General features: G+C 43.4%; 1 protein-coding gene across 1 annotated transcript; it reads right to left on the minus strand.

Moving 5' to 3' along the window:
• Window positions 1-64: 64 nt before the first annotated feature.
• Window positions 65-10,315, minus strand: TNFSF13B (TNF superfamily member 13b). The gene is made up of 6 exons (XM_083402874.1): window positions 5,416-10,315; window positions 5,195-5,291; window positions 3,098-3,154; window positions 2,084-2,196; window positions 1,847-1,997; window positions 65-928 (listed from the first exon to the last, which is right to left on the minus strand). Exons 1-6 carry the CDS (start codon window positions 5,722-5,724, stop codon window positions 816-818), a joined length of 840 nt encoding a protein of 279 aa, XP_083259000.1. The 5' UTR covers window positions 5,725-10,315; the 3' UTR covers window positions 65-815.
• Window positions 10,316-10,901: the final 586 nt, after the last annotated feature.

The raw sequence follows: 10,901 nt of genomic DNA on the forward strand, positions 1-10,901 counted from the left end.
TAATAATATTATAATATAATATAATATAATAATAATAATAATAATAATAATAATAATAATAATAATAATAATAATTTTATTATTTATATTCCACCTGAAAAAGCACAGTAAAACATCAAATATTAAAAAACTTCCCTATACAGTGGTACCTCGGGTTACAGACTCCGCTAACCCAGAAATAGTACCTCGGTTAAGAACTTTGCCCCAGGATGAGAAGAGAAATTGTGCGGCAGTAGTGCGGCAGCAGCGGGAGGCCCAATTAGCTAAAGTGGTGCTTCAGGTTAAGAACCGCTTCAGGTTAAGAATGGACTTCCGGAACAAATTAAGTTCTTAACCCAAGGTACCACTGTACGAGGCTGTCTTCAGGTGTCTTCTAAAAGTCAAACAGTTGTTTATTTCCTTGGCATCTAATGGGTGGTCATTCCACAGGGCACATTCTGCTGAAATAGTAATGCATCTCCCCTCCTTCCTCAAAAGAAAATTGATGTTGAAAATTGTAAGTCCTGCCATACTGGCTGTTGGGGGAGACAAACAGTAGAGAGGGCTGTTGCATTTCCAGTGGCCACTGTAGGAAGTAGAACACTAAACTAATCAAACACAGATCAAGACTGCTCTATTTAGGCTCTTATGTAACAAATGCTATATTTATATTCTTCTTACAAGTTTCATTTCTGGTAATCCACATGAGGTGGGTGTACCACTTCCAATCAGCTTCCTGTTTTCAATAAAACAGAAAACAGTACTCCATAAACCAACTAGCTAAAAATGAAACACGCAACAGATCCAACTCTTTGTACAATGAACAATGAAGAGCTTCACAGAAGTCTGACTGCACCAAAAAAAGTGGCATCTCCATTCAAGACTATCTTGGCTCCTATGCGCGGAACGGTGAGCTGAAGCTCATCCCCTTCTTCTAATTTTGCAATACCTGCCAAGAGAGTTTGAATATCCTTACAGAAATGTAAACATATAAACATGTACAGATTGTTATCAGTCAGTCCAGAGACACCTCTTTGATTTAATGTTGTTATTGCTGTGTTGCTAATAATAAGGTCCCAGGATGTAAAATAAAACTTATAATGCAACAAATCAAACATTTAATTTTCCCAAGTACAGCATAATACCTGGAAAGAGACTGTGGGGGTCTCCAGCAAGTGTTGGGAAGCAACACCTGTGTGACACATATGGTATCAGTCTGGGTGGGGGACTCTCTTCCTAACTCCGTAGGATTTTTGAGAGGATAAAGGGATGGACAATTATATACACTGCCTGAGATCCTTGGAGAAAGTGCAATATATAAATCTAATAAAATATTAAAAAATAAAGTTTGACTTCTAAAACTGAGGCCCAAGTTGGTGGCCACAGCTTTCAGGTCATGGAACAGGAAACGGAAGCCCTAAACTACCCACAAGATCTTAAGCATGATGTGAGCATTGCTTATAGACAGTTAATCATGCAAGTTCTCCAACACACACTTTTCAAGGGCAGGAAGTCATATGAATTGTTCCTCCACCACACAGAGACTGTTTGTCACCCAGGTAAGCATTTGCACTCAGGCTTCAAAATTACTGAGCACATTCTGCTGAAAGTAGCTTGAAATAACAGCCACAACTCCACTGAGGAGAATCTATTATTGTCTTTGAATACTGTTCACAGGCAACCACCACAGAGTAGGTAAAAATAAGGAATTTAGGAATTTATGTATGAGTTCAGTGAGTGGTTGCAGAAATATGTGGTACACACCCACACCACTTAGAAACACTGTGTCAGGTATTTTTTTAAGCTCCTTCTCATTCCATGTGTGTGGGACTTGACAAAATGTATTTAGGACAGGTAAGGTATTTACCAGCAGTATAACAAGAGTTGTTAGGATTAGTGAGAGGCATGTTTTGGATGCAACGAAATAATGTAACCAAACTGAGATCATCACCAACTACATGAGCTTTTTTCCTCTGGATCCAATGTCCCATTGCAAACATTTCATCTGTATACAAAACCTGAAGAATAAAGACAGAGAAAATTGATTACACTATGAAACTTTAAGAAAACAGAACAAACTCCAGGAGCTTACTGAATTCTTTACCTGACCATATATGAAAAAGTAGCCAGTTTCTCTGACAAGTATTTTATTTCCTTGCTCTTCAAGAGCAGTTCCTCTTTTAAAGCTAAGAAGCCATGGAACTATACTTGAACCATCTAAAAGAAACAAAAAAAAAATGTAAGAATAAGCTAATCAGTTTACGCTTCCTTTTAGTATCAAAGGCATGTTGCTGACTTTTGAAGAGAATCAGCTGGATTTTTTGAAATCGGTCGTTTCTACCTGTAAGATGAGATTCAAAGAGCTGTGGTAACAACCACTTTATACCTGCTTGTTTTCTCTTGAGTTACCAGGAATAAGGCACCCTCTCCCCATCACAGATTATTCATGTTTTCAAAAATTTCTGGAAAGTTGCAGCAGTGCAGCAAAAATAGAAAATGTGGATTGCCCTAGGATGCACAGAAAATTTCAATATATGCACCACTCGAGCTGGTATGGCTAACCTTTCTCCAGGCTGACAGCCAGACGGACCCAAGGGTCAATTATCTAAGTAGGCGTGGCCATTTTTTCCAGAAAGAAAAAGAAAAAAGAACAATTTGAGGGGTCTTGAGTAGGGTCATCTCTTGGCGTCACAGAAACACAACAGAGGGCGTGTATTTAACATCTTTAGAAAAAGAAATTGACAAATTTGGAAGGGCAAAAATCTTTTGAAATCACAGAGGGGAACAGAAGGAACGAAGCCAGGCCTCTTGGGATGCTGTCTGCAGCCCACAGGGTAGCAACCTCCGCAGTAACACAAGTGCAACAACGGAACAGAACTCAGAGACAGTGCTCACCTGAGCATGTGCTCCAATGAAGCAGCAGCTCACAGGATTTGAAGACAGGGTCACCATTTCAGCATAAGGCTGCGCTGGCAAATTCCCATTGGAAATGTGAAGGGATGCTACTAATGAAAAGCTGAGCACAATTTGATGTTTCTTGCCCTGTAGCAAGTGAAAGGTGGTGCTGCCCATTTATTTGTGGCAAGAGTAAAATGAGATTTAAAAAAGGCTGCATTACCATGTTGCTGAATGTCACGCTTGCTGTCAGCCATCAACTGAAGACATGACTGTAGAACTGAAGGGGGAAACAGAAGGAAGTAACTAAAATATACATCCCAGCAGCCAAGACACAAAAGTACAATTCCCCTGCAGTGGCCGCAGAACAGTGGCATAGCGTGGGGGGTGCAGGGGGGGCCGTCCGCACCGGGCGCAACATCGGGGGGGGGGCGCACTCGCAGCTCTCTGCCCCTACCTGGCTCACTCACTCTCTCTCACTGCAGTGCTGGCTGTGCGAATCCTCAGGTTAAGTACTTAATTCGTTCCGGATGTCCGTTCTTAACCCGAAACTGTTCTTAACCTGAAACACCACTTTAGCTAACGGGGGCTCCTGCTGCACGATTTCTGTTCTCATCCTGAAGCAACGTTCTTAACCCGAGGTAATATTTCTGGGTTAGCGGAGTTTGTAACCTGAAGTGTATGTAACCCGAGGTACCACTGTACTTATTTATCTGCTAATTCTGTATTGTGTCTTTCCACCAAATCGTGTTGCAGGCTAATAGTAAAAGAATACAAATATATTGTAAGAGAGAAAACCAGCAAAAGGTCCCTTACTATTTACAAATTTTAGCAATGTGGCTTCAATGAATCTGCGTCGTTAGTTTGTTCACCTTCTATAGATAAAATAACACTAGTGAACCTACCAGGGTTGAAGTGTTCCCCATGTGTGAAAACAGTAGATCAGACCAGGTGTGAGGAACATTTTTCAACCTAAGTGGGAAACTTGAAGGAGACCACCAGTGGAGCAAGCTGATTGGGCGCCTGGGGTGGCAAGCATGCCCTGCACCTGGGGGCGGGGCTAGCCGGGGCAGGACGCTCCACAGGGCCTCCGAGGAGTCTGCCTGCTTCCTCCCACTCAGTCACCCAACAGCTGAGGGAGAGGGGGCGGGTGGACCGTCTGGGGAGATGCGTGGCTCAGGTGCGCTGCTGGCCCCGCGGTGAGTGCCGCCCAACATTTTGTCACCCCCCACAGTGGTGACACCCGGGGTGGCCCGCCCCCGCACCCCTTCCTCCGGCACTGGAGGCCACATGCTAGTAGTGTGCAGCGCCAGAGGTAGAAGGGTGTGGAGCAAGCAAGCCCAATTCTAGGACACACTGCAGCTAGGCAAAAGCTCTCAGGGAGCTGGGAGAGCAGGGCTGGTGAAAATCATGACCTGGAGAGAGTCCCAAGGAATGGATTGGGCCATTCGGTCCCCAGGTCTGAGATTTCTCACCCGTGTGTGTGTGTGTGTGTGTGTGTGTGCGCGCGCACGCACACACACACACACACACAGGCATGCACACACACACTGTTCTTTTTCCTTAAAAATGTTTAGGGATACTCTCATTTTCCTGCTCATATTGAAATATTGCCCCTCAATGAGGCCAAATTCAAGATTCACAAAATGTTTAGGGGTATGCGTACCACTGCCCCCCCCCCCAGAAAAAAGCACTGTGTGTATCAATGTTACATTTTCCAAAACCACATTCACATTAAAATAAACATTTCCCCATTCATATCTTTCTTTAAAATAAACCAATCATTTACGACTTCCCTTCTTCCCCCTCCCTGGTTCCTTTAATTCTCCCACCTATTCTTGTATTTTCATTTAATTCCCTTTATCCTTTATTATTCCTTTGTTATGTGTTAGACTGTTGAATTTACCTTACTCCTACTAATGTTTTCACATGGTTATAGTTGTTTTCCACTCCACAACAATTTTCCATTCTTCTTTATATACTTGATCTTCTTGTTCTCTTACTTTATTCGTTAGACCTGCTAACTGCATATTCTGTCATTTTTAAAATTGCTAATCCTCCATATTTAGGACATCACTCACCCGCCATTTCTGGGCTAACAAAATCCTAGCTGCTGTAGTATAAAAACACATAAATAGTTTTTTCTGAGACCTAGGTACTTCCGTCTGTACTATTTTCAAAAGAAATGCCTAATTACCATAATTTTGGCTGTATGCCACAATCCCAGCAAAAAGGCTTACCTGCCATCTCTGGCTTTCATATTTGTTAGCCCATTTACTCCTTGGGGACCTGTCTTCTTTACTAAGCTCTTTTCACTTACCTGCTTCTCCTGCGTGCAGAGGAGACCTTTTCCCCCTGTGTTTTTCTCCACTCCACATTATCTCTTCACTACTTTGATGTGGTCCAGAAGAAATTTGCTGCCAACAACATATGCAGAAAGTCAATATTAGGGCTGTGACTCCTCTCCTTCCCCAAAGCGAATGGAAATTGCAGAACACCCAAAGAAGTAGATCTTTCCTTCCAAATGGGCCTGCAGCTCACCTGACTAGAAGCACCTTCTAATACATTCAAGTAGGGAATGAAGGAATTGGCCTCTTTGCTCTTTTCCAAAGACCTCCAGAGCTGTGGAAATGATGTCCTTGTCTGGACCCTGCAGTTCAGCTTGCTGCTCAGCAATGCTAGTTCTGATTTTAATGCTGTAACATAGTAGAAAGAGACTGCTGCAAGGCAAGATGACATGAACACTGCAAGCCCCAGAAATATCAGTAAGAACCCTTTAGGATCCAAGCCATTAAAAGGATGGGAGGTGGCAATATGGCTCTTTCCTCGCATGTAGGTCATAAATGCCATGCCTCCTTCCTTAAACACCAGATGAAAACTTCAGCTGATTCTTTCTGGTGAATGACCACATCTTGCCAGTTGCATCCAAGATATGTGGCCAAAATGCAGACAGCACTTACTTCCTGTCATGTGGGTCGGTTGATGGTATATGCATGACATTTAATGTTTGCTTCTGCTTTATGGCTCTGTTTCTGTAGTTCCGCAACTTACCTTCCGCATTTCAGTTTCAGCTTCACGTATAGCAGTTCAGCTACACAGTTTTGTATGATCTTCACCACATCCAAATGTCTGGTCATTTTGAATTCCATTGCACTCTTAGATAGCAAGCTGTGTGGGAAACTCTTGGCAAGGTGTAGAGAATACAATGTATTGGCTCTGAGTACCAAACATGACATAATTAGATATTTTCATTTTCCTCATACACAGTCATACCTCGAGTTGAACGTGCTTCAGGTTGAGTGCGTTCGAGTTGCGCTCCGCGGCAACCTGGAAGTAACAGAGCGCATTACTTCCGGGTTTCGCCGCTCGTGCATGCGCAGACGCTCAAAATGACATCACGTGCATGCGCGGAAGCGGCGAAACACGACCCGCACATGTGCAGACGCGGTGTCATGTCTTGCGTTCCCTTTGGGATGTGAACGGGGCTCTGGAACGGATCCCATTCGCATCCTGAGGTACCACTGTATAATCCAGTGACAGAAAGATTAAAACTCTGACATCATCAAAGAAATCCTATCAAACTACAGGGATTAACAATGCTACTCTTGTTTTTCAAAAGTCACTAAGAAATAATTATGTTAAAGCTCCTAGACCATGTATGTCTTATTGATACACTAAGGCTGAGGCCTATACCAATTTATGGAAATGGCTCATTGATCACAGTGGGGTTTAGAATCATAGAATCTTAAGAGTTGAAAGGGACCCAAGAGTCATCTAGTCCAATCCCGTGCTATGCAAGAAACACAGTTAAGAATCTCTGATACATGGTCACCCAACCTCTGTTTAAACATCTCCAGTGAATGATGGTCCACCACTGTCCACTGTTGAACAGTTATTTCTGTCAAAAAGTTCTTCCCATTGTTTTAGTTGGAATCTCCTTTCTTGTAATTTGAATCCATTGGTTTGTGTACTGTCCTGCAGTGTAGGAGAAAACAAGCTTGCTCCATTGTCCATGCGATATTTCAAGATGACTATTATATCTCCTCTGTCTTCTGTTTTCCAGGCTAAACATACCCAAATTTCTCAACCATTCCTCATAAGACATGGTTTCCAGGCACTTTATCATCTTGGTTGCCCACCTCCAAGGTTGTCAATACCCTTTGTAAACTGTGGTGCCCAGAACTGGACACAGGACTACCAGGTGTGGCCCGACCAAAGTAAAATAATGTGGGACTATTACTTCCCTTGATTAGGTCACTCTTGTTAAGCTTATGGTCTATTAAGATCCCTAGATCCTTTTCACATGCACTACTAGCAAGCCAGCTAACCCCTATCCTATATTTGTGCACCTGGCTATTCCTAGCTAAGTGTAGAACTTTACATTTGTCCCTATTGAAATTAATTTTGTTAGTTTGGGCAGTGATCTCTGATCCATAAAAATTATATTGAATCCTGATGCTGTCTTCTGTGGTATTAGCTACCCCTCTCAGACTGGTGTCATCAGCAAATTTGATGGGCATCTCCCACTATTCCTCCATCCAGGTACATTATAAATATGTTGCCCAACAATGGGTCCAGGACAGAACCCTGCAGCCCCCATACTTGTCACTTTTTACCAGGATAACAAGGATCCATTGGTGAGGAATTTCTTGGTTTGGTCAGTCAACCAGCCAGAAATCCACCTCATAGTAACATCATCTAGCTCACATTTTCTCAGCTTCTCCAGAAGAATATCATGGGGTCATTTTTTTTACTGAAATCAAGACACACTATAGTATATTGAGAGCATTCCCCAAACACAGATGTCTGGCATGACTTATTTTTGAGAAAGCCATGCTGGCTTTATTGCTGGCCCATTGCTAAGTAATGTAGGGTGACTGGGGCTGTGGGGGAGGTGGCCCAGCAACAGGCACCCTGCAGGGAGGCAAGCCACACGAGGGCCAGGCCTTTGGGGCTAGGCTGGGCCCCGCACTGTACCTGCCCAAGTTGCCCGCCCACTGGCCAGCTCTTTCCCCCTCAGCGCAGACATTTCATTTGATGCGGTGGCTCCGGCACTGACCTCTGACATTGCAACCAGGTGCCCTCACAACTGGTGGCAGATCTGGTGACAGTTCGCTGCATGGTCCTCATACAGGGCATAGATTTGAGTGACTATTACAACCTGTCTCTGATGTGCAGGCTCCAAAGGCAGTAGCTACACACCGGAGGCAAAGTGTAAAAGTCACTCAGAACGACTCCCTGCACAAGCGCCTTGTGGCAAAGTTAAGCCAAGGCTGATCTGAAGTTTGCTTATTTGAAATAAGAAATAACATCCATATCCTACAAATCAACTGAGTCTGACAACCATCAAACAGGTCACTTTATTGGCAAAATGCAGGCTCAGATATCTCACGGATACTTTCCAAAATAGACTTTCTTATGAATACTATTTAAAATATTCATTGTTGGTTATAGCTAATAACACTGCTTGTGTAACTGTATACTACACAAACAAAAAATAATTCTGAACATAACAAAGGAGGTTGATCCCAACTTGTTTAAGATTTTGTACACTAGTACCCAGTGTTTGAAATTAGCCAGGCACATTTTGCACCTGACTATCTGCCACTTGCGACCAAGTGAAGATGCCTGGAGGCCAGTATAGCGCCTGACATCTCCACCATCTGGAGGTACATGCCTGGGGATCCTTGGATCTTGACTGTTTTCACACACTAATACCACATCCTGTAGAATTCTATCCATTATATTGTATCTGCACAAGCAGAATGGATTTCAGGAACCAAAATGCTTGAGCAGGAGCAGTGAACAACGTTAGAGTTGATTGTAGCTTGTCTTCACTTACCCCACCCCACTGCCCTGCTGACAGTTGTGAAGAATATTATTATGTTATGAATGGTCCGTGTCACCATTAAGAAAAAGAGGTCGGAATAGTTCTTTATGGGGACTGTCCCTGGATAAAGTGACTTTTCTTCTTTAAGTTCTCAAAGTTCTAGACATTCTGTTTGGGGACTACAACCTTGGTTTAAGGAGTCATTTGGTGCCTAGCTTATCTGAGTTTCTAACACTGCTAAAACATTGAATTGGGTCTGGTAGTTCACTGGCTGTCTCTCCATTGGTCTCAGGACTTGTGGCACACAGCCCCATTGTGGTGCCCCCCTCATCAACATAGAAACTGTATTCTGTGCTAGTAGCAGCTTCCTGACAGTCTTCACATTCCAATATTCCTGGTGGGAGATGAGGCGATCCCTGTAAAGGAACAGGCGTGGCTGGTGAGCCTAAACTGTGCATAAGCCACTTGGGACAAGTTGAAATCCAGTACTGCTAGACTACAAACTTGTACCTTCAGGGGTACTGCAAACCCTCCAAAAGCAGGTCAACCACCAAACTGTCTTTGAAAAGAAGTTGAGAATGTGGCTGCCTGACTACTGACAGATTCAAGGCAAGCTGATCACATAACACCAATTCTGTTACAACTACATGGCTGGCTGGCTTGTTTTGACCTATAAAGCTCTTTGCAGTTCAGGATCCCAATATCTTCTGGAATGCGTCTTCCAATATGAACCTGCCTGGACCCTTATATTGTCTTCTGAGGCCCTTCTCCAGGTCCGCCCCCCCCCCCCCCGAAGAGGCTCAGAGGGTGGTGACAACAGAAAGGCCTTTTCCATTGTGGCTCCCCATCTGTGGAATGCTCTGCCCAGTAAGATCCATCTAGCGCTTTTATTGACATGTTTTTCGCACCAGGTAAAGACTTATCTTTTCCCAAGAGAGAGATGATATTGTTATGTTATCAAGTGTGATTGTGAAGCTTCCTGTTATGGGGGTGTTGGTGTTGTGTTTTTGTGGTATAATGTTTTGAGTTGCTGAGGTCTTTGGGTAACAAGTGACAAACAAGTCACATAATAATACCAATAATACTAATAATTCAAGGAGCTGGTTTTAACATGTAAAGCCTTATACAGCTTGTGTCTTATACAGGCCTCTCCCAACAACAATATACCTGGACCTTATGAGCATCTTCTGAGGCCCTTCTCCAAGTGCCCCTGCTGAGAGAGGCACAAGTATGACAACCAGGCAGATGGCCTTCTTCCTTCCATGCTCTCTGGAGTGAGGCCTGCATGGAGCTTCCAAATACCTTTTTGGAGTCAGAGGAAGACTTTTCTTCACCAAGGGAATCAAAGCTTTATGTTAGTACTGCTCTGGGTTGCTGATAAAACACCAGCTTTCAGAGCAGTAAGCGGTGGCTTATGAACTTAATTGCTCATCTAAATTTTTATGGTTGCTGTTTGATACTCTTTCTCAGATCATTATCGGTTTGCTTACCTGCCTCTCCTCCCCAGGTTGTGCAAGTTTCTGGTTTCTTGAAATGGCCAACATCTCAATCAGTTCCCTGAAGCAAAGTTTCCACACAATGGAAAAAGTCAGTTGCAGTTTCTGAAAATTGAGTTACAACCTTCACCCCTCCACAGTAAATAACAAGTCTAAGTAGAAAGATCCACAGAAACACTACAGTACCATGTCCATGCCACTTATTTTGGCGAAGTCGTATCAAAAGTATAAATGAAACACTGCCATCTACAGGATGATAATCCTCGTAATGTTCACTTCTTATGCAAAGCAAGTATATTAGAACTGTATCAGTTAGTAGTCTTTCAGGGTAAAAGAACTAAGCCCATATTTCTTGACTAGAAAAATAAGGGTTGCCATAAGACCCAATTTTCTATGGTTTGCTTGGATCTTTTAGGGGTAATAACTGGCCTGAATTTCCGGCTTTCATTCTAAAAGGGGAGAGGAGGAGGCCTCTGCTGTCATAGAATACAGGTGGGGAACCAGGAGCCCATCAACCTGATGCACCTCTGTAGCATTTTTCTATGCCTGCCCCTCACAATAATTTGCAATGGCACGGAGGGGGGAGGGGAGTCAGCAAACTACATGGGGGCTCTGTAGCTGACAAGATCAGCATTCATTTTTTTCAGTCTTTGCCACTGTGCCTGCATGGAGTTGTTCTCTAAGCAGATTGCAGCAGCAGC

This window comes from Podarcis tiliguerta (assembly GCF_965153285.1).
Source record: "Podarcis tiliguerta genome assembly, chromosome: 1".
In the NCBI taxonomy this organism is placed as follows: Eukaryota; Metazoa; Chordata; class Lepidosauria; order Squamata; family Lacertidae; genus Podarcis; species Podarcis tiliguerta.

Bases quoted from the DNA above. Each gene is read 5' to 3' on its own strand.
- TNFSF13B (XM_083402874.1), bottom strand. From the start codon at position 5,724: ATGGCATTTATGACCTACATGCGAGGAAAGAGCCATATTGCCACCTCC. The intron at 3,155-5,194 runs GTAAGTGAAAAG...TTCCCCCTTCAG, and splicing joins TCTGCACGCAGGAGAAGCAG to TTCTACAGTCATGTCTTCAG. The intron at 1,998-2,083 runs GTAAAGAATTCA...TTTATTCTTCAG, and splicing joins ACTTTTTCATATATGGTCAG to GTTTTGTATACAGATGAAAT.